The sequence below is a fragment of the Oncorhynchus mykiss genome, chromosome 10, assembly GCF_057628025.1.
Source record: "Oncorhynchus mykiss isolate SJ-2025 chromosome 10, ASM5762802v1, whole genome shotgun sequence".
Taxonomy (NCBI): Eukaryota; Metazoa; Chordata; class Actinopteri; order Salmoniformes; family Salmonidae; genus Oncorhynchus; species Oncorhynchus mykiss.
Window position 1 is genome coordinate 82,198,412 of NC_143031.1, and position 25,000 is coordinate 82,223,411.

Below are 25,000 nucleotides of genomic sequence, written 5' to 3' on the forward strand. Positions count from 1 at the left end.
TACAGCAGAGCCTGGGACCTGCTAGAGCAGTACTACCAGACCTGGGCCCTGGCAGTAAACCCCCACAGCACATGGCCTACAGCAGAGCCTGGACCTGATAGAGCAGTACTACCAGACCTGGGCCCTGGCAGTAAACCCCCACAGTACATGGTCTACAGCAGAGCCTGGACCTGATAGAGCAGTACTACCAGACCTGGGCCCTGGCAGTAAACCCCACAGTACATGGTCTACAGCAGAGCCTGGACCTGATAGAGCAGTACTACCAGACCTGGGCCTGGCAGTAAACCCCCACAGCACATGGCCTACAGCAGAGCCTGGACCTGATAGAGCAGTACTACCAGACCTGGGCCCTGGCAGTAAACCCCCACAGTACATGGTCTACAGCAGAGCCTGACCTGCTAGAGCAGTACTACCAGACCTGGGCCCTGGCAGTAAACCCCTACAGCACATGGCCTACAGCAGAGCCTGGACCTGCTAGAGCAGTACTACCAGACCGGGGCCCTGGCAGTAAACCCCAAAAAGACTAAAATTGTGATTTTCCAGAGAAGATCCAGATCTCAGGGAATTAGACCAAAGTTTTAAATTGGTACAAAATAAATAGAGTACTGCAGACACTACAATTAGTGAGGTTTAAAAAACAAGCTCAACTGGACACCTTAATGAGGCAGTGAATGAACTGAGAGAGAAAGCACGCAGGGCATTCTACGCCATTAAAAAGCCAATTCAAATTGATATACCTATTAAAATGTGGCTTAAACTAATTGAATGTGTCATTGAACCAATTGTACTTTATGGCAGTGAGGTGTGGGGTCCATTTGCAAAACAAGATTTAATCAAATGGGACAAACACCCCATTGAAACCCTGCATGCAGAGTTCTGTAAGATTCTCCTACATGTCCAGAGGAAAACTACAAACAATGCATGCAGGGCAGAATTAGGCCAATATCCACTAATAATAAAAATGAAAGAAAAAAGCAATTATGGTTTGGAAACATCTAAAATACAGTGACCCCCTCTCATATCATTACCAAGCTCTGCAATGCCAAGAGCTGAGCAAAGAAAAGAGTCCCCTCATCCAGCTGGTCCTGGGGCTGAGTTCACAAACCTGTTCTACTAACACACTGAAGCCTCAGTCCCCTCATCTAGCTGGTCCTGGGGCTGAGTTCACAAACCTGTTCTACTAACACACTGAAGCCTCAGTCCCCTCATCCAGCTGGTCCTGGGGCTGAGTTCTACAGACCTGTTCTACTAACACACTGAAGCCTCATTCCCCTCATCCAGCTGGTCTTGGGGCTGAGTTCACAAACCTGTTCTACTAACACACTGAAGCCTCAGCCCCCTCATCCAGCTGGTCCTGGGGCTGAGTTCTACAGACCTGTTCTACTAACACACTGAAGCCTCATTCCCCTCATCCAGCTGGTCTTGGGGCTGAGTTCACAAACCTGTTCTACTAACACACTGAAGCCTCATTCCCCTCATCCAGCTGGTCTTGGGGCTGAGTTCACAAACCTGTTCTACTAACACACTGAAGCCTCATTCCCCTCATCCAGCTGGTCTTGGGGCTGAGTTCACAAACCTGTTCTACTAACACACTGAAGCCTCATTCCCCTCATCCAGCTGGTCCTGGGGCTGAGTTCACAAACCTGTTCTACTAACACACTGAAGCCTCAGTCCCCTCATCCAGCTGGTCCTGGGGCTGAGTTCACAAACCTGTTCTACTAACACACTGAAGCCTCATTCCCCTCATCCAGCTGGTCCTGGGGCTGAGTTCACAAACCTGTTCTACTAACACACTGAAGCCTCAGTCCCCTCATCCAGCTGGACCTGGGGCTGAGTTCACAAACCTGTTCTACTAACACACTGAAGCCTCAGTCCCCTCATCCAGCTGGTCCTGGGGCTGAGTTCACAAACCTGTTCTACTAACACACTGAAGCCTCAGTCCCCTCATCCAGCTGGTCCTGGGGCTGAGTTCACAAACCTGTTCTACTAACACACTGAAGCCTCGGTCCCCTCATCCAGCTGGTCCTGGGGCTGAGTTCACAAACCTGTTCTACTAACACACTGAAGCCTCAGTCCCCTCATCCAGCTGGTCCTGGGGCTGAGTTCACAAACCTGTTCTACTAACACACTGAAGCCTCAGTCCCCTCATCCAGCTGGTCTTGGGGCTGAGTTCACAAACCTGTTCTACTAACACACTGAAGCCTCATTCCCCTCATCCAGCTGGTCCTGGGGCTGAGTTCACAAACCTGTTCTACTAACACACTGAAGCCTCAGTCCCCTCATCCAGCTGGTCCTGGGGCTGAGTTCACAAACCTGTTCTACTAACACACTGAAGCCTCATTCCCCTCATCCAGCTGGTCCTGGGGCTGAGTTCACAAACCTGTTCTACTAACACACTGAAGCCTCAGTCCCCTCATCCAGCTGGACCTGGGGCTGAGTTCACAAACCTGTTCTACTAACACACTGAAGCCTCAGTCCCCTCATCCAGCTGGTCCTGGGGCTGAGTTCACAAACCTGTTCTACTAACACACTGAAGCCTCAGTCCCCTCATCCAGCTGGTCCTGGGGCTGAGTTCACAAACCTGTTCTACTAACACACTGAAGCCTCGGTCCCCTCATCCAGCTGGTCCTGGGGCTGAGTTCACAAACCTGTTCTACTAACACACTGAAGCCTCAGTCCCCTCATCCAGCTGGTCCTGGGGCTGAGTTCACAAACCTGTTCTACTAACACACTGAAGCCTCAGTCCCCTCATCCAGCTGGTCCTGGGGCTGAGTTCACAAACCTGTTCTACTAACACACTGAAGCCTCGGTCCCCTCATCCAGCTGGTCCTGGGGCTGAGTTCACAAACCTGTTCTACTAACACACTGAAGCCTCAGGACCAGAACATCCAATCAATCAGGATAAACCAAATTACAACACAGTCAAAACAAAACTACATTGCTTATTGGGAAACACAAACACAAAGCCAAATGCAGTGCTATCTGGCCCTAAATCGACAGTACACTGTGGCAAAATATTTGACCATGGTTACTGATCAAAACCTTAGAAAAACCTTGACAAAGTACACGCTCAGTGAGCACAGCCTTGCCATTGAGAAGGGTAGACAGAGGAAAACCTGGCTCCCTGTAGAGGAAAGGCTGTGCAACCACTGCACCACAGCAGAATCTGGCTCCCTGTAGAGGAAAGGCTGTGCAACCACTGCACAACAGCAGAACCTGAGACGGAGCTGCACTTCCTGACAAAATGTCAAAAATATAAAACATTGCTGCCTGCCATAAGTTGAGGGACAGAGTCTGACAGACCAATCAACCTGCACATGTCCTCTACTGTATACTTATTGTTATTGTTGAATGTATGGTTAATTTGACACATGGTTATTGTTGTTACTGTTGTCCCGTTGACTATTTTGATTCTCATTTTTTTTCATATTGTAAATATCCAAAATAAGCTTTGGCAATATGTTCATTGTTACGTCATGCCAATAAAGCACATTTAATTTACTTTTATTTAATTGACAGAGAGACGGGGTGAGAGATAAAGAGGGAGAGAGGGAGAGAGAAAGACGGAGAGAGAGAGGGAGAGAGAAAGAGAGGGAGAGAGAGACGTGGAGAGAGAAAGAGAGGGAGAGAGAAAGAGACGGAGAGAGTCTTTGAACAGCAGTTCTCCTCTCTTCAGTCTCATGCTATAAGTACTGTACTATAAGTACTGGAAAGCCTTATAGTGAGCAGAGTGATAATGGTTATAATGTCTGTTTAATCTACCTGGGGAAGCACAGCAACACGCTAAACAATACTATACTACACTATACTACGCTATACTACACTATACTACACTATATTACACCATACTACACCATACTACACTATACTACACTATACCATACCCTATGACACTATACCATACTATACTACACTATGCCACTCTATACTACACTGTAGTACACTATACTACACTATACTACACTATATTACACTATACTACACCACACTACACTATACTACACTATACCATACCATACTATACTACACGATGCCATACTATACTACACTATACCACTCTATACTACACTGTAGTACACTATACTACACTATACTACACCATAATACACTATACTACACTATACCACACTATACCATACTGTACTACACTATACTACAATATACGACACTATACTACACCATAATACACTATACACCACTATACTACACTATACTACACTATACTACACTATGCTACACTATACTACACTATACTATGTCATACTATACTACACTGTACAGTGCTGTACCATACAACACTATACTGCACTATACCATACTATACTACACTATACTACAATATACCGCACTATACTACACCATAATACACTATACTACGCTATACTACACCATACTACACTATACCGCACCACACTATACTACACTATACTACACTATACTACACTATATCGCCCCATACTACACTAAACTACACCATACTACACTATACCATGCTATACTACACTGTACCATACTATACTAAACTATACTAAACTATACTACACTATACCATACTGTACTGCACTAGACCATACTATACCACCCTATACTACATCATACCACACTATACCATATTATACTACACCATACTACACCATACTACACTATACTACACTATACTACACTATACTACCCTATATCACACTCTACTACACTATACCACACTATACTACACTATACCGTACCACATTATACTGCACGATACTACACTATACCACACTATACCATACTATACTACGCCATACCACACTATACTACACTATACTACGCTATACTACTCTTAACCGTACCACATTACACAGCACTATACTACACTATACTACACTATACCACACCACACTATACTACACTATATCACGCCACACTATACTACACTATACTACAATATACTACTCTATACCGTACCACACTAGACCATACTATACCACACTATACTACACTATACAACAATAGGCCACACTATACCACACTATACTACACTATACTACACTATACCACGCCACACTATACTACACTATACTACACTATACTACTCTATACCGTAGCACACTAGACCATACTATACCACACTATACTACACTATACTACACTATACAACAATAGGCCACACTATACTGCACTATACTACACTATACTACACTCAACTACACTACACTATACCGTACCCCACTATACTACACTATACCACATTATACTACACTATTCTACATTATACTACACTATACCACACTATACTACACTATACCATACTATACTACACTATACTACGCTATACCATACCATACTACACTATACCATACTATACTACACTATACTACACTATACTGCACGCAACCACACTGCACTATACCGTACCACACTATACTACACTACACTACATTATACTACACTATTCTACATTATACTACACTATACTACACTATACTACACTATACTACACTACACTACATTATACTACACTATTCTACATTATACTACACTATACTACAATATACCACACTATACTACAATATACCACACTATACTACACTATACTACACTAAACTACACTATACCGCACAATGCCGCACCACACTAGACTACACTATACTATACTACACTATACCGTACCACACTATACTACACTATACTGTACTGCACTACACCACCCCATGCTATACTCCGCTGTTCTATACTACACTATACTACTGTATTATACTATACTATGCCATGCTATACTATACTATACTATGCTATACTGTTGTATACTATTCTATGTTATACTATGCTATACTATACTATACTATGTTATACTGTACTATGCTACACTATGTTATACTGTACTATACTATGCTATACTATACTGACCTGGGGTGGCACTGCAACACACACACTATATTTATTGTTCTGTTTATTCTTTATTTATTCATGAATCAGAGACAGAGTCGTGACTCACTGAATCACTGGAACATGAGGGCAGTTGATTCATGAATCAGAGAGAGAGTCATGACTCACTGAATCACTGGCACATGAGGGCAGTTTATTCATGAATCAGAGAGAGAGGCATGACTCACTGAATCACTGGAACATGTGGGCAGTTTATTCATGAATCAGAGAGAGAGTCATGACTCACTGAATCACTGGAACATGAGGGCAGTTTATTAATGAATCAGAGAGAGAGTCATGACTCACTGAATCACTGGCAGTTTACTTCACTACTCTGATTCTATCCCAGTTGAATCAAATCTCAAATTAATATCTCTGTGTCTCTCTCTGTGTTTCTGTCTGTGTCTCTCTCTGTGTCTCTCTCTGTGTCACTCTCTGTGTCTCTCTCTGTGTCTCTCTCTGTGTCTCTCTCTGTGTCTCTCTCTGTGTCTCTGTGTCTCTCTCTCTCTCTCTCTCTCTCTCTCTCTCTGTGCTCTCTCTCTCTCTCTCTCTCTCTCTCTCTCTCTCTCTCTCTCTCTCTCTCTCTCTCTCTCTGTGTCTCTCTGTCTCTCTCTCTCTCTCTCTCTCTCTCTCTCTCTCTCTCTCTCTCTCTCTCTCTGTGTGTCTCTGTGTCTCTCTGTCTCTCTCTCTCTCTCTCTCTCGCCTCCAGAGGATCAGCTCCCCTCGGGGTTCCCCACCATAGACATGGGTCCCCAGCTGAAGGTGGTGGAACGCTCTAGAACGGCCACCATGCTGTGTGCTGCTAGCGGCAAACCCGACCCAGAAATCACCTGGTTTAAAGACTTCCTCCCTGTCAACACCACCAATAACAACGGGCGAATCAAACAGCTCCGTTCAGGTATGGAGTGATCAGCGGGAAAATACGAGTGTCAAAGAAATGTTACCCCTCTTTCTCTTTCTAGTCCTCCTCTCCCCCTCTCTTTCTCTTTCTAGTCCTCCTCTCCCCCTCTCTTTCTCTTTCTAGTCCTCCTCTCCCCCTCTCTTTCTAGTCCTCCTCTCCCCCTCTCTTTCTCTTTCTAATCCTCCGCTCCCCCTCTCTTTCTCTTTCTAGTCCTCCTCTCCCCCTCTCTTTCTCTTTCTAGTCCTCCTCTCCCCCTCTCTTTCTCTTTCTAGTCCTCCTCTCCCCCTCTCTTTCTCTTTCTAGTCCTCCTCTCCCCTTCTCTTTCTCTTTCTAGTCCTCCACTCCCCCTCTCTTTCTCTTTCTAATCCTCCTCTCCCCCTCTCTTTCTCTTTCTAGTCCTCCGTTCCCCCTCTCTTTCTCTTTCTAGTCCTCCTCTCCCCCTCTCTTTCTCTTTCTAGTCCTCCTCTCCCCCTCTCTTTCTCTTTCTAGTCCTCCTCTCCCCCTCTCTTTCTCTTTCTAGTCCTCCTCTCCCCCTCTCTTTCTCTTTCTAGTCCTCCTCTCCCCCTCTCTTTCTAGTCCTCCTCTCCCCCTCTCTTTCTCTTTCTAATCCTCCTCTCCCCCTCTCTTTCTCTTTCTAGTCCTCCTCTCCCCCTCTCTTTCTCTTTCTAGTCCTCCTCTCCCCCTCTCTTTCTAGTCCTCCTCTCCCCCTCTCTTTCTAGTCCTCCTCTCCCCTTCTCTTTCTCTTTCTAGTCCTCCTCTCCCCCTCTCTTTCTCTTTCTAGTCCTCCTCTCCCCCTATCTTTCTCTTTCTAGTCCTCCTCTCCCCCTCTCTTTCTCTTTCTAATCCTCCTCTCCCCCTCTCTTTCTCTTTCTAGTCCTCCTCTCCCCCTCTCTTTCTAGTCCTCCTCTCCCCCTCTCTTTCTCTTTCTAATCCTCCGCTCCCCCTCTCTTTCTCTTTCTAGTCCTCCTCTCCCCCTCTCTTTCTCTTTCTAGTCCTCCTCTCCCCCTCTCTTTCTCTTTCTAGTCCTCCTCTCCCCCTCTCTTTCTCTTTCTAGTCCTCCTCTCCCCTTCTCTTTCTCTTTCTAGTCCTCCACTCCCCCTCTCTTTCTCTTTCTAATCCTCCTCTCCCCCTCTCTTTCTCTTTCTAGTCCTCCGTTCCCCCTCTCTTTCTCTTTCTAGTCCTCCTCTCCCCCTCTCTTTCTCTTTCTATTCCTCCTCTCCCCCTCTCTTTCTCTTTCTAGTCCTCCTCTCCCCCTCTCTTTCTCTTTCTAGTCCTCCTCTCCCCCTCTCTTTCTCTTTCTAGTCCTCCTCTCCCCCTCTCTTTCTAGTCCTCCTCTCCCCCTCTCTTTCTCTTTCTAATCCTCCTCTCCCCTCTCTTTCTCTTTCTAGTCCTCCTCTCCCCCTCTCTTTCTCTTTCTAGTCCTCCTCTCCCCCTCTCTTTCTAGTCCTCCTCTCCCCCTCTCTTTCTAGTCCTCCTCTCCCCTTCTCTTTCTCTTTCTAGTCCTCCTCTCCCCCTCTCTTTCTCTTTCTAGTCCTCCACTCCCCCTCTCTTTCTCTTTCTAGTCCTCCTCTCCCCCTCTCTTTCTCTTTCTAATCCTCCTCTCCCCCTCTCTTTCTCTTTTTAGTCCTCCTCTCCCCCTCTCTTTCTCTTTCTAGTCCTCCTCTCCCCTTCTCTTTCTCTTTCTAGTCCTCCTCTCCCCCTCTCTTTCTCTTTCTAGTCCTCCTCTCCCCCTCTCTTTCTCTTTCTAGTCCTCCTCTCCCCTTCTCTTTCTCTTTCTAGTCCTCCTCTCCCCCTCTCTTTCTCTTTCTAGTCCTCCTCTCCCCCTCTCTTTCTCTTTCTAGTCCTCCATTCCCCCTCTCTTTCTCTTTCTAGTCCTCCTCTCCCCCTCTCTTTCTCTTTCTAGTCCTCCATTCCCCCTCTCTTTCTCTTTCTAGTCCTCCACTCCCCCTCTCTTTCTCTTTCTAGTCCTCCTCTCCCCCTCTCTTTCTCTTTCTAATCCTCCTCTCCCCCTCTCTTTCTCGTTCTAATCCTCCGCTCCCCCTCTCTTTCTCTTTCTAATCCTCCTCTCCCCCTCTCTTTCTCTTTCTAGTCCTCCGCTCCCCCTCTCTTTCTCTTTCTAGTCCTCCACTCCCCCTCTCTTTCTAGTCCTCCGCTCCCCCTCTCTTTCTCTTTCTAGTCCTCCTCTCCCCCTCTCTTTCTCTTTCTAATCCTCCTCTCCCCCTCTCTTTCTCTTTCTAGTCCTCCGCTCCCCCTCTCTTTCTCTTTCTAGTCCTCCACTCCCCCTCTCTTTCTAGTCCTCCGCTCCCCCTCTCTTTCTAGTCCTCCTCTCCCCCTCTCTTTCTCTTTCTAGTCCTCCTCTCCCCCTCTCTTTCTCTTTCTAGTCCTCTCCCCCTCTCTTTCTCTTTCTAGTCCTCCACTCCCCTCTCTTTCTCTTTCTAATCCTCCTCTCCCCCTCTCTTTCTCTTTCTAGTCCTCCTCTCCCCCTCTCTTTCTCTTTCTAATCCTCCTCTCCCCCTCTCTTTCTCTTTCTAGTCCTCCATTCCCCTCTCTTTCTAGTCCTCCTCTCCCCCTCTCTTTCTCTTTCTAGTCCTCCTCTCCCCCTCTCTTTCTCTTTCTAGTCCTCCTCTCCCCCTCTCTTTCTCTTTCTAGTCCTCTCCCCCTCTCTTTCTCTTTCTAGTCCTCCACTCCCCCTCCCTTTCTCTTTCTAGTCCTCCTCTCCCCCTCTCTTTCTCTTTCTAATCCTCCTCTCCCCCTCTCTTTCTCTTTCTAGTCCTCCTCTCCCCCTCTCTTTCTCTTTCTAGTCCTCCTCTCCCCCTCTCTTTCTCTTTCTAGTCCTCCTCTCCCCCTCTCTTTCTCTTTCTAGTCCTCCTCTCCCCCTCTCTTTCTCTTTCTAATCCTCCTCTCCCCCTCTCTTTCTCTTTCTAGTCCTCCTCTCCCCCTCTCTTTCTAGTCCTCCTCTCCCCCTCTCTTTCTCTTTCTAGTCCTCCATTCCCCCTCTCTTTCTCTTTCTAGTCCTCCTCTCCCCCTCTCTTTCTCTTTCTAATCCTCCTCTCCCCCTCTCTTTCTCTTTCTAGTCCTCCTCTCCCCCTCTCTTTCTAGTCCTCCTCTCCCCCTCTCTTTCTCTTTCTAGTCCTCCTCTCCCCCTCTCTTTCTCTTTCTAATCCTCCTCTCCCCCTCTCTTTCTCTTTCTAGTCCTCCTCTCCCCCTCTCTTTCTAGTCCTCCTCTCCCCCTCTCTTTCTCTTTCTAGTCCTCCTCTCCCCCTCTCTTTCTCTTTCTAGTCCTCCTCTCCCCCTCTCTTTCTAGTCCTCCTCTCCCCCTCTCTTTCTCTTTCTAGTCCTCCTCTCCCCCTCTCTTTCTCTTTCTAGTCCTCCTCTCCCCCTCTCTTTCTAGTCCTCCTCTCCCCCTCTCTTTCTCTTTCTAGTCCTCCTCTCCCCCTCTCTTTCTAGTCCTCCTCTCCCCCTCTCTTTCTCTTTCTAGTCCTCCTCTCCCCCTCTCTTTCTCTTTCTAGTCCTCCTCTCCCCCTCTCTTTCTAGTCCTCCTCTCCCCCTCTCTTTCTCTTTCTAGTCCTCCTCTCCCCCTCTCTTTCTAGTCCTCCTCTCCCCCTCTCTTTCTCTTTCTAGTCCTCCTCTCCCCCTCTCTTTCTAGTCCTCCTCTCCCCCTCTCTTTCTCTTTCTAGTCCTCCTCTCCCCCTCTCTTTCTAGTCCTCCTCTCCCCCTCTCTTTCTCTTTCTAGTCCTCCTCTCCCCCTCTCTTTCTAGTCCTCCTCTCCCCCTCTCTTTCTCTTTCTAGTCCTCCTCTCCCCCTCTCTTTCTCTTTCTAGTCCTCCTCTCCCCCTCTCTTTCTCTTTCTAGTCCTCCTCTCCCCCTCTCTTTCTCTTTCTAGTCCTCCACTCCCCCTCTCTTTCTCTTTCTAATCCTCCTCTCCCCCTCTCTTTCTCTTTCTAGTCCTCCTCTCCCCCTCTCTTTCTCTTTCTAGTCCTCCTCTCCCCTTCTCTTTCTCTTTCTAGTCCTCCGTTCCCCCTCTCTTTCTCTTTCTAATCCTCCTCTCCCCCTCTCTTTCTCTTTCTAGTCCTCCTCTCCCCCTCTCTTTCTCTTTCTAGTCCTCCTCTCCCCCTCTCTTTCTCTTTCTAGTCCTCCTCTCCCCCTCTCTTTCTCTTTCTAATCCTCCTCTCCCCCTCTCTTTCTCTTTCTAATCCTCCTCTCCCCCTCTCTTTCTCTTTCTAGTCCTCCTCTCCCCCTCTCTTTCTCTTTCTAGTCCTCCTCTCCCCCTCTCTTTCTCTTTCTAGTCCTCCGTTCCCCCTCTCTTTCTCTTTCTAGTCCTCTCCCCCTCTCTTTCTCTTTCTAGTCCTCCTCTCCCCCTCTCTTTCTAGTCCTCCTCTCCCCCTCTCTTTCTCTTTCTAGTCCTCCTCTCCCCCTCTCTTTCTAGTCCTCCTCTCCCCCTCTCTTTCTCTTTCTAGTCCTCCTCTCCCCCTCTCTTTCTCTTTCTAGTCCTTCTCTCCCCCTCTCTTTCTAGTCCTCCTCTCCCCCTCTCTTTCTCTTTCTAGTCCTCCTCTCCCCCTCTCTTTCTAGTCCTCCTCTCCCCCTCTCTTTCTCTTTCTAGTCCTCCTCTCCCCCTCTCTTTCTAGTCCTCCTCTCCCCCTCTCTTTCTCTTTCTAGTCCTCCTCTCCCCCTCTCTTTCTAGTCCTCCTCTCCCCCTCTCTTTCTCTTTCTAGTCCTCCTCTCCCCCTCTCTTTCTCTTTCTAGTCCTCCTCTCCCCCTCTCTTTCTAGTCCTCCTCTCCCCCTCTCTTTCTCTTTCTAGTCCTCCTCTCCCCCTCTCTTTCTAGTCCTCCTCTCCCCCTCTCTTTCTCTTTCTAGTCCTCCTCTCCCCCTCTCTTTCTAGTCCTCCTCTCCCCCTCTCTTTCTCTTTCTAGTCCTCCTCTCCCCCTCTCTTTCTAGTCCTCCTCTCCCCCTCTCTTTCTCTTTCTAGTCCTCCTCTCCCCCTCTCTTTCTAGTCCTCCTCTCCCCCTCTCTTTCTCTTTCTAGTCCTCCTCTCCCCCTCTCTTTCTAGTCCTCCGCTCCCCCTCTCTTTCTAGTCCTCCGCTCCCCCTCTCTTTCTAGTCCTCCGCTCCCCCTCTCTTTCTAGTCCTCCGCTCCCCCTCTCTTTCTAGTCCTCCGCTCCCCCTCTCTTTCTAGTCCTCCGCTCCCCCTCTCTTTCTAGTCCTCCGCTCCCCCTCTCTTTCTAGTCTTCTGTTCACTGCTTTTATTTTTGTTTCCCTATTTCTCCTCTTTTGTTTGGTGTTCTGTTGTTTTTATTGAAATACCCCTCTTCTCCTCTCTCTCTCTCTCTCTCTCTCTCTCTCTCTCTCTCTCTCTCTCTCTCTCTATTGCTTTCTCCCTGTAAGTTGATGTCAGTTATTGTGTTGTATGGTTGTTCTATCTCCTGTCCTTTTGTTCCTGGTCCAAGGCTTTTCTCTCTCTCTAATCTCTCTGCTTTCCTCCAAACCCTGGAGGGTCTTCAGACACACTCACCATCGTGACAGACTTACCTCTTTATCTAACAACAAACTGCTTACCCCAAGGCCATGGTCTAAGCAATGATATAAGACACACTCGGAGTGACTGAGCAGCTCCCCTTTACTAAAAATACAGATAAATCTTTCCATGTACGGTATGTTTGCGTACATTGTAATGTGAAGTACAGTGTCTTGTCTGAACCACCTCCCTCTCCAGTGTAGAACACTGCTGTGATTGGTCTGAACCACCTCCCTCTCCAGTGTAGAACACTGCTGTGATTGGTCTGAACCACCTCCCTCTCCAGTGTAGAACACTGCTGTGATTGGTCTGAACCACCTCCCTCTCCAGTGTAGAACACTGCTGTGATTGGTCTGAACCACCTCCCTCTCCAGTGTAGAACACTGCTGTGATTGGATGGCTGCTGTATTTTCTCAACTCTTCTTGGATTCCTTCAACTTTGTCCAGTCTGCCGACTTTGTTGACAAAAAGACATTAAAAAAGGTATTGATTCGTGACCTCTACAAGGTCATCCGTTGAGCTGGACTTTCATTGTGAGCCTCATTGTTGCAGCCAGAACAACAACAATGTTAAAAGTCCTCTGTGCACCTAGACAATAGCAGAATGTCTACCTTCTGACAATGAAGATCCTGCTGCGTTAACCTTTACAAAACGATGCTTCCACCAATTAGAATAACCGCTGTGTTTGGTCTCAGTGTGGAATAGGCACAGTAGTGTGAGACTCCAACCTCCAGTGTTAGCTCCCTCACCCTCTAATTGGTTGGGCTCAATTCCGGTCAATTCAGAAAAGTAAACCAAATTCTAACTCCGCTTCCACATTTTCCTGATGGGAACGCAATGAAGAGAATTAGAATTGGAATTTCCCTGTACTTCTTATTAAAGCTATTTTTGCTCCCTCCCTCTCCTCTGCTTTGGGCCAGACTCTGGACCCACAATCCCTCTGGCTTCTGTTTGAACTATGACCCTTGGCTTCTCTGTCTACCTCTGGCTCAGCCCCGGCACTTCCTTATTCAGAACCCTTATATTTCTATCCCCTGTTGTGACTGGACGGGTTATATTACTCTGCTGTCAAGACATCTCACTACTATTATAGCATCGCTGTTATTCACTTTTCAATTTTTGTCTGTCTGCTAACCAGAAATGTAAATCAATTTATTAAAGTTATGCATGTTTACATTATCCGATTATTGGACATTATTCGTCCTCGTTGGATCTTGAGTTTTAGCTATCGGACAACAATTACAAGTCATAGTTGTCGTTTCATCTGATCAGCGGCTCCATACGCTCTATTTGACCAATCAGCTGGTTGTTGAAAGGTTAAGTCAAGGTTGTGTAACTGTCTCTAATGAAAAGGACTGTAATGATGTGTCTATGCTGTTTCTTCTTCTCTCTGTGTCTCTCTTAAACAACAGAGTCCTTTGGTAAGTGCTTTAACCTCTGAAAGATATCGCTACCCCCCCCTCACCTGTCTGCTGTTTCCTTTGTCTCACACTGTGGTCCCTCACGGCTCCCTATTCCCTATGTAGTGCTACACACATCAGGGCCCTCTGGTAAAAAGTAGTGCACTGGATAGGGAATAGGGTGTCATTTGGGATCAGAACACTGTCTGTACCCAACACTAATGCTGCTCGCTCACTGCTCACCGTATTCACACACTGACTGATTGCTGATGCGTTGGAGAACGACCACTGTGGTCACACACACTTAGGTACACACACACACACACACACACACACACACACACACACACGCACACAGTATGAACACACACTTGACCACCCTACATCTTTCTATTGGACTAAAATGCTTTCTCCTGTTGACCCCTTCACTCATTCACTCACATAATATATCTCTCTCTCCTTCACTCATTCACTCACTCACTTATTATATCTCTCTCTCCTTCACTCATTCACTCACTTAATATATCTCTCTCTCCTTCACTCGTTCACTCACTAAATATATATACAGTGCCTTGCGAAAGTATTCGGCCCCCTTGAACTTTGCGACCTTTTGCCACATTTCAGGCTTCAAACATAAAGATATAAAACTGAAAAATCAACAGCAAGTGGGACACAATCATGAAGTGGAACGACATTTATTGGATATTTCAAACTTTTTTAACAAATCAAAAACTGAAAAATTGGGCGTGCAAAATTATTCAGCCCCTTTACTTTCAGTGCAGCAAACTCTCTCCAGAAGTTCAGTGAGGATCTCTGAATGATCCAATGTTGACCTAAATGACTAATGATGATGAATACAATCCACCTGTGTGTAATCAAGTCTCCGTATAAATGCACCTGCACTGTGATAGTCTCAGAGGTCCATTAAAAGCGCAGAGAGCATCATGAAGAACAAGGAACACACCAGGCAGGTCCGAGATACTGTTGTGAAGAAGTTTAAAGCCGGATTTGGATACAAAAAGATTTCCCAAGCTTTAAACATCCCAAGGAGCACTGTGCAAGCGATAATATTGAAATGGAAAGAGTATCAGACCACTGCAAATCTACCAAGACCTGGCCGTCCCTCTAAACTTTCAGCTCATACAAGGAGAAGACTGATCACAGATGCAGCCAAGAGGCCCATGATCACTCTGGATGAACTGCAGAGATCTACAGCTGAGGTGGGAAACTCTGTCCATAGGACAACAATCAGTCGTATATTGCACAAATATGGCCTTTATGGAAGAATGGCAAGAAGAAAGACATTTCTTAAAGATATCCATAAAAAGTGTCGTTTAAAGTTTGCCACAAGCCACCTGGGAGACACACCAAACATGTGGAAGAAGGTGCTCTGGTCAGATGAAACCAAAATTGAACTTTTTGGCAACAATGCAAGACGTTATGTTTGGCGTAAAAGCAACACAGCTGAACACATCATCCCCACTGTCAAACATGGTGGTGGCAGCATCATGGTTTGGGCCTGCTTTTCTTCAGCAGGGACAGGGAAGATGGTTAAAATTGATGGGAAGATGGATGGAGCCAAATACAGGACCATTCTGGAAGAAAACCTGATGGAGTCTGCAAAAGACCTGAGACTGGGACGGAGATTTGTCTTCCAACAAGACAATGATCCAAAACATAAAGCAAAATCTACAATGGAATGGTTCAAAAATAAACATATCCAGGTGTTAGAATGGCCAAGTCAAAGTCCAGACCTGAATCCAATCGAGAATCTGTGGAAAGAACTGAAAACTGCTGTTCACAAATGCTCTCCATCCAACCTCACTGAGCTCGAGCTGTTTTGCAAGGAGGAATGGGAAAAAATTTCAGTCTCTCGATGTGCAAAACTGATAGAGACATACCCCAAGCGACTTACAGCTGTAATAGCAGCAAAAGGTACAAAGTATTCACTTAAGGGGGCTGAATAATTTTGCACACCCAATTTTTCCATTTTTGATTTGTTAAAAAAGTTTGAAATATCCAATAAATGTCGTTCCACTTCATGATTGTGTCCCACTTGTTGTTGATTCTTCACAAAAAAATACAGTTTTATATCTTTATGTTTGAAGCCTGAAATGTGGCAAAAGGTCGCAAAGTTCAAGGGGGCCGAATACTTTCACAAGGCACTGTATATCTCTTTCTCCTTCACTCACTCATTCACTCACTTAACATATCTCTCTCCTTCACTCATTCACTCACTTAATATATCTCTCTCTCCTTCACTCATTCACTCACTAACTTAATATATCTCTCTCTCCTTCACTCATTCACTCACTTAATATATCTCTCTCTCCTTCACTCATTCACTTCCCCATAACACTGTATAGTGTTTTACTGTCTATACTCCCTCCACTTTAGATGACTGTCTCAAATAAAAACCAGTCCAGACACCAACCCAGTCCAGATACCAACCCAGTTCAGATACCAACCCAGTCCAGACACCAACCCAGTCCAGACACCAACCCAGTCCAGATACCAACCCAGTCCAGACACCAACCCAGTCCAGATACCAACCCAGTCCAGATACCTACCCAGTCCAGATACCAACCCAGTCCAGACACCAACCCAGTCCAGATACCAACCCAGTCCAGACACCAACCCAGTCCAGATACCAACCCAGTCCAGACACCAACACCAACCCAGTCCAGACACCAACCCAGTCCAGACACCAACATCAACCCAGTCCAGACATCAACCAAGCTCAGACACCAACACAGTCCAGACATCAACCCAGTCCAGACACCAACACCAACCCAGTCCAGACACCAACCCAGTCCAGACACCAACCCAGTCCAGATACCAACCCAGTCCAGACACCAACCCAGCCCAGACACCAACACCAACCCAGTCCAGACACCAACCCAGTCCAGACACCAACACCAACCCAGTTCAGACACCAACCCAGTCCAGACAACAACCCAGTCCAGACATCAACCCAGTCCAGACATCAACCCAGTCCATACACCAACCCAGCCCAGACACCAACCAAGCCCAGACACCAACCAAGCTCAGACACCAACACAGTCCAGACATCAACCCAGTCTAGACACCAACACCAACCCAGTCCAGATACCAACCCAGTCCAGACACCAACCCAGTCCAGACACCAACCCAGTCCAGATACCAACCCAGTCCAGACACCAACCCAGTCCAGACACCAACACCAACCCAGTCCAGACACCAACCCAGTCCAGACAACAACCCAGTCCAGACATCAACCCAGGCCAGACATCAACCAAGCCCAGACACCAACCAAGCCCAGACACCAACCAAGCCCAGACATCAACCCAGTCCAGACATCAACCCAGTCCAGACACCAACACCAACCCAGTCCAGACACCAACACCAACCCAGTCCAGACACCAACTCAGTCCAGACACCAACACCAACCCAGTCCAGACATCAACCCAGTCCAGACACCAACACCAACCCAGTCCAGACATCAACCCAGTCCAGACACCAACCCAGTCCAGACACCAACCCAGTCCAGACACCAACACCAACCCAGTCCAGACACCAACCGAGTCCAGACACCAACCCAGTCCAGACATCAACCAAGCTCAGACACCAACACAGTCCAGACATCAACCCAGTCCAGACACCAACACCAACCCAGTCCAGACACCAACACCAACCCAGTCCAGACACCAACTCAGTCCAGACACCAACCAAGCCCAGACATCAACCCAGTCCAGACACCAACCCAGTCCAGACACCAACACCAACCCAGTCCAGACACCAACACCAACCCAGTCCAGACACCAACCCAGTCCAGACATCAACCCAGTCCAGACACCAACACCAACCCAGTCCAGATACCAACCCAGTCCAGACACCAACCAAGCCCAGACATCAACCCAGTCCAGACATCAACCCAGTCCAGACACCAACACCAACCCAGTCCAGACACCAACCCAGTCCAGACACCAACACCAACCCAGACCAGACACCAACCCAGTCCAGACACCAACACCAACCCAGTCCAGACATCAACCCAGTCCAGACATCAACCCAGTCCAGACACCAACCCAGTCCAGACACCAACCAAGCCCAGACATCAACCCAGTCCAGACATCAACCCAGTCCAGACACCAACACCAACCCAGTCCAGACACCAACACCAACCCAGACCAGACACCAACCCAGTCCAGAAACCAACACCAATCCAGTCCAGACATCAACCCAGTCCAGACATCAACCCAGTCCAGACATCAACCCAGTCCAGACATCAACACCAACCCAGTCCAGACATCAACCCAGTCCAGACACCAACCCAGTCCAGACACCAACCCAGTCCAGACACCAACACTAACCCAGTCCAGACACCAACACCAACCCAGTCCAGACATCAACCCAGTCCAGACACCAACACCAACCCAGTCCAGACACCAACCCAGTCCAGAAACCAACACCAATCCAGTCCAGACATCAACCCAGTCCAGACATCAACCCAGTCCAGACATCAACCCAGTCCAGACATCAACACCAACCCAGTCCAGACATCAACCCAGTCCAGACACCAACCCAGTCCAGACACCAACCCAGTCCAGACACCAACACTAACCCAGTCCAGACACCAACACCAACCCAGTCCAGACATCAACCCAGTCCAGACACCAACACCAACCCAGTCCAGACACCAACCCAGTCCAGACACCAACCCAGTCCAGATACCAACCCAGTCCAGATACCAACCCAGTCCAGACACCAACCCAGTCCAGACACCAACACCAACCCAGTCCACTTACCAACCCAGTCCAGACACCAACCCAGTCCAGTCACCAACCCAGTCCAGATTCCAACCCAGTCCAGACATCAACCCAGTCCAGACATCAACCCAGTCCAGACACCAACCCAGTCCAGATACCAACCCAGTCCAGTCACCAACCCAGTCCAGATTCCAACCCAGTCCAGACATCAACTAAGTCCAGACATCAACCCCGTCCAGACACCAACCCAGTCCAGATACCAACCCAGTCCAGACATCAACCCAGTCCAGACCCTATGGATTCTCCCCTATGGACAACAACTACACAGGGCACTTGCAATAATCTATATTTGTAGCTCTCTCTGTCTCTATCTCTCTCTTTCTCTCTCTCTCTCTCACTTTGTCTCTCTCTCTCTGTCTATCTCTGTCTGTCTCTCTCTGTCTCTCCATCTCTCTCTCTCTCTTATTGACCTGATAATTGTATCTAATGTGATTCTTCTCCTCTCAAAGCCAACCACTTCCCTCTCTTCCTCTCCTTCTGTCTTCCTCCCCTCCCCACCTACTAACATTTCTTCTTCTTCTCTAATCTGATTTGCATTCATTGACCAATCAGGTGGCACGCCTATAAGAGGTAAGAGACGATTGTCTGGGAGGACCGCCACAGAACCAGGCTGTTTCCCAAATGGCACTAGTATTCCCTATAATAGTGCACTACTTTTTGACCAGAACCCTATGAGCCGCGTATGGGAAAATATAGTGCACAGTGTAGAGAATCAGGTGCCATTTGAGTCACATTCAGAGATAACAGACCTCGTCCCTCTTTTCCATTTCCACCATCGTTGTTCCGGTCATTTAACTATGAAACTCAAAGTACCCATCAATCGCTTCCTTGTCATTGTGTGACATGTTCTATGACCCTAAACTCCTTCCTGGTCTCCCCTACTCCCTTCATCCTAATTAACCTGATTTATAACCTAAACCCCTTCCTGGTCTCCCCTACTCCCTTCATCCTAATTAACCTGATTTATAACCTAAACCCCTTCCTGGTCTCCCCTACTCCCTTCATCCTAATTAACCTGATTTATAACCTAAACCCCTTCCTGGTCTCCCCTACTCCCTTCATCCTAATTAACCTGATATATAACCTAAACCCCTTCCTGGTCTCCCCTACTCCCTTCATCCTAATTAACCTGATATATAACCTAAACCCCTTCCTGGTCTCCCCTACTCCCTTCATCCTAATTAACCTGATATATAACCTAAACCCTTCCTGGTCTCCCCTACTCCCTTCATCCTAATTAACATGTTATATTACCTAAACCCCTTCCTGGTCTCCCCTACTCCCTTCATCCTAATTAACCTGATATATAACCTAAACCCCTTCCTGGTCTCCCCTACTCCCTTCATCCTAATTAACCTGATATATAACCTAAACCCCTTCCTGGTCTCCCCTACTCCCTTCATCCTAATTAACCTGTTATATAACCTAAACCCCTTCCTGATCTCTCCTACTCCCTTCATCCTAATTAACCTGTTATATAACCTAAACCCCTTCCTGGTCTCCCCTACTCCCTTCATCCTAATTAACCTGATATATAACCTAAACCCCTTCCTGGTCTCCCCTACTCCCTTCATCCTAATTAACCAGTTATATAACCTAAACCCCTTCCTGGTCTCCCCTACTCCCTTCATCCTAATTAACCTGTTATATAACCTAAACCCCTTCCTGGTCTCCCCTACTCCCTTCATCCTAATTAACCTGATATATAACCTAAACCCCTTCCTGGTCTCCCCTACTCCCTTCATCCTAATTAACCTGATATATAACCTAAACCCCTTCCTGGTCTTCCCTACTCCCTTCATCCTAATTAACCTGATATATAACCTAAACCCCTTCCTGGTCTCCCCTACTCCCTTCATCCTATCAGCTTGCTCCGCTGTCTGCTTTGGTTTCCATAGTATTGCGTTGCTGTCATTTCCTGGTTGTGTCATGCCGTGGTTCTAAGTTGTGATGATGTCATAATGTATCTGATTCTAAGAAGACAAGTCTCTTCTGTTTCACTTCCTTGTCCTTTTGATTTATTTTTTCTTCATTCACTTTTTTTGGGGGGGGGGGGTGGGGGGGGGGTCTTGACGGAGTCTTGAACTCTTGACCTCACCACAATCCTCCTGTCGCCTTTGTCTATTTTCGTCCAATCAAACGACTCAGGCAACGTTCCAAAGAGCAAACTATTCCCAGTTTTGACCAGAGCCCCAATGGGACTATATAGGGAATAGGGGGCCATATGGGACTATATAGGGAATAGGGGGCCATATGGGACTCTATAGGGAATAGGGGGCCATATGGGACTATATATAGGGAATAGGGACCATATTGGACTATATATAGGGAATAGGGACCATATTGGACTATATATAGGGAATAGGGGCCATATGGGACTATGTAGGGAATAGGGGGCCATATTGGAACACGCATTCAGTCTTATTTTACTCCCAACTGTTCTGCTCAGCACTTAAAATCAAGATGGTGACATTTCACACACACACACACACACACACACACACTCCTGTATTTGGACTTCTTCTTTCTCTTTCTTTAACCCCCACTGATATTGAAAAGCCCCCAAACAACCACTTTTTTGACAAAGTTTTTCCGGGTGCATTTTGCCTCATTTTACTGTTGATTGTCTTTTTGACACTTTGTCTTTTTCCAGGGAGAAAGAAAACGGCTCTAATCCGTCCGTCTTCAGGGCGGGGCCTAACTGTTGGTGTTTTGGTCCTGTGACCTCATTGGAGGATGGTTGATGTCTTAACCTTTTTTTTTTATTGGCTGGGGGAGGTTACTGTGACATCACACTCCTGATCCCATTGGTGGATTCTGTTGGGTGGGCGGGGGGGGGGGGGGGGATCTCGTATGTTTCAGTCACATTTGACCTTTGATTTCCCTAATAAAACTGCCTTTCAATTTTTAGCAAAAGAGATTTCAAAATGTTGTTCTCTAAGTGGAATTGCATATTTATTTGCTTATTTTGTAGCTGCTTGCATGTCAAACCTTTTTCAGACATTTCTTTCGGGTTTTTTTTCGTATTATTTTCAAGAGGATGAATACAATTTTTAATATTTTTTTTTAGGAAGATCAACTCCCCATAAAGATAACAAAATGTTTTGTGTCCCCTTATACGATCCAGCTTATTTTGGCTGTGTTTTAATTATACCCAAGTCATCTTCCCATGAGGTATAGGAACACAACTCTATAATATCCTACTTTTTTATGAATTGTCTTTCTCGCCTCTCTCTCCCTCTCCCTCTCTCTCTCACCCCCTCTCTCTCACCCCCTCTCTCAATCTCTCCCTGTATCTCCCCCTCTATCTCTCCCTCTATCTCTCCCTCTCTATCTCTCCCTCTCTATCTGCCCCTCTCTCTTTATCTCTCCCCCTCTCTCTATATATATATATATATATATCTCCCCTCTCTCTCTCTTCCTCTCTCCCACTCTCTCTCTCTCTCCCTCTATCTTTCCCTCTTTATCTCCCCCCTCTATCTCCCTCTCTCTCTCACTCCTTCTCTATCTGCCCCTCGCTCTATCCCTCTCTCTCCCTCTCTATCTGCCCCCTCTCTATCTTCCTCTCTCTCTCTCTCTCTCTCTCTCTCTCTCTCTCTCTCTCTCTCTCTGTCTCTCTCTCTCTTTCTGTCCCTCCCTCTCTCTCTCTCTCCCTCCCTCCCCCTTCCTCCCCCTGTCACCCTCTCTCTATATGTATATATATATATATTCCTCCCTCCCTCCCTCTCTCTCTCTCTCTCTCTCTCTCTCTCTCTCTCTCTCTCTCTCTCCCCCCCCCCCTCTCCTCTCCTTCCTCCAGGTGCCCTCCAGATAGAGTTGAGTGAGGAACAGGACCAGGGGAAATATGAATGTGTTGCCACCAACAGCGACGGAACCCGCTACTCCACCCCTGCTAACCTATACGTCAGAGGTACAGGATAAACACCCAATCTGGCAACTCATCTAGATACAGAGATATCCACCCCCCGCTAACCTATACGTCAGAGGTACAGGATAAACACCCAATCTGGCAACTCATCTAGATACAGAGATATCCACCCCCTGCTAACCTATACGTCAGAGGTACAGGATAAACACCCAATCTGGCAACTCATCTAGATACAGAGACATCCACCCCCCTGCTAACCTATACGTCAGAGGTACAGGATAAACACCCAATCTGGCAACTCATCTAGATACAGAGATATCCACCCCCCGCTAACCTATACGTCAGAGGTACAGGATAAACACCCAATCTGGCAACTCATCTAGATACAGAGACATCCACCCCCCTGCTAACCTATACGTCAGAGGTACAGGATAAACACCCAATCTGGCAACTCATCTAGATACAGAGATATCCACCCCCTGCTAACCTATACGTCAGAGGTACAGGATAAACACCCAATCTGGCAACTCATCTAGATACAGAGATATCCACCCCCCGCTAACCTATACGTCAGAGGTACAGGATAAACACCCAATCTGGCAACTCATCTAGATACAGAGATATCCACCCCTGCTAACCTATACGTCAGAGGTACAGGATAAACACCCAATCTGGCAACTCATCTAGATACAGAGATATCCACCCCTGCTAACCTATACGTCAGAGGTACAGGATAAACACCCAATCTGGCAACTCATCTAGATACAGAGATATCCACCCCCTGCTAACCTATACGTCAGAGGTACAGGATAAACACCCAATCTGGCAACTCATCTAGATACAGAGATATCCACCCCCTGCTAACCTATACGTCAGAGGTACAGGATAAACACCCAATCTGGCAACTCATCTAGATACAGAGATATCCACCCCCCGCTAACCTATACGTCAGAGGTACAGGATAAACACCCAATCTGGCAACTCCTCTAGATACAGAGATATCCACCCCCTGCTAACCTATACGTCAGAGGTACAGGATAAACACCCAATCTGGCAACTCATCTAGATACAGAGACATCCACCCCCCCGCTAACCTATACGTCAGAGGTACAGGATAAACACCCAATCTGGCAACTCATCTAGATACAGAGATATCCACCCCCTGCTAACCTATACGTCAGAGGTACAGGATAAACACCCAATCTGGCAACTCATCTAGATACAGAGATATCCACCCCCCGCTAACCTATACGTCAGAGGTACAGGATAAACACCCAATCTGGCAACTCATCTAGATACAGAGATATCCACCCCCCGCTAACCTATACGTCAGAGGTACAGGATAAACACCCAATCTGGCAACTCATCTAGATACAGAGATATCCACCCCCCGCTAACCTATACGTCAGAGGTACAGGATAATCACCCAATCTGGCAACTCATCTAGATACAGAGATATCCACCCCCCGCTAACCTATACGTCAGAGGTACAGGATAAACACCCAATCTGGCAACTCATCTAGATACAGAGATATCCACCCCCCGCTAACCTATACGTCAGAGGTACAGGATAAACACCCAATCTGGCAACTCATCTAGATACAGAGATATCCACCCCCTGCTAACCTATATGTCAGAGGTACAGGATAAACACCCAATCTGGCAACTCATCTAGATACAGAGATATCCACCCCCCGCTAACCTATACGTCAGAGGTACAGGATAAACACCCAATCTGGCAACTCATCTAGATACAGAGATATCCACCCCCCGCTAACCTATACGTCAGAGGTACAGGATAAACACCCAATCTGGCAACTCATCTAGATACAGAGATATCCACCCCCCGCTAACCTATACGTCAGAGGTACAGGATAAACACCCAATCTGGCAACTCATCTAGATACAGAGATATCCACCCCCTGCTAACCTATACGTCAGAGGTACAGGATAAACACCCAATCTGGCAACTCATCTAGATACAGAGATATCCACCCCCCGCTAACCTAAACGTCAGAGGTACAGGATAAACACCCAATCTGGCAACTCATCTAGATACAGAGATATCCACCCCCCGCTAACCTATACGTCAGAGGTACAGGATAAACACCCAATCTGGCAACTCATCTAGATACAGAGATATCCACCCCCCGCTAACCTAAACGTCAGAGGTACAGGATAAACACCCAATCTGGCAACTCATCTAGATACAGAGATATCCACCCCCCGCTAACCTATACGTCAGAGGTACAGGATAAACACCCAATCTGGCAACTCATCTAGATACAGAGATATCCACCCCCCGCTAACCTATACGTCAGAGGTACAGGATAAACACCCAATCTGGCAACTCATCTAGATACAGAGATATCCACCCCCTGCTAACCTATACGTCAGAGGTACAGGATAAACACCCAATCTGGCAACTCATCTAGATACAGAGATATCCACCCCCCGCTAACCTAAACGTCAGAGGTACAGGATAAACACCCAATCTGGCAACTCATCTAGATACAGAGATATCCACCCCCTGCTAACCTATACGTCAGAGGTACAGGATAAACTCCCAATCTGGCAACTCATCTAGATACAGAGATATTCACACACA

General features: G+C 47.0%; 1 protein-coding gene across 3 annotated transcripts in view; it reads left to right on the forward strand.

Annotated features, from left to right (window-relative positions):
- Positions 1-25,000, forward strand: part of LOC110516467 (receptor-type tyrosine-protein phosphatase delta) — a 181,708-nt gene that overhangs the window by 41,264 nt on the left and 115,444 nt on the right. For 2 of the 3 annotated variants that reach the window (XM_090188104.1, XM_090188106.1), the window contains exons 4-5: positions 6,614-6,802; positions 22,324-22,434. In XM_090188104.1, the coding sequence (XP_090044230.1) occupies positions 6,614-6,802; positions 22,324-22,434 (300 nt within the window). Of the gene's footprint in view, positions 1-6,613; positions 6,803-13,728; positions 13,738-19,076; positions 19,095-22,323; positions 22,435-25,000 lie in introns of all 3 variants that reach the window. The other variant, XM_090188107.1, reaches the window with a different exon arrangement.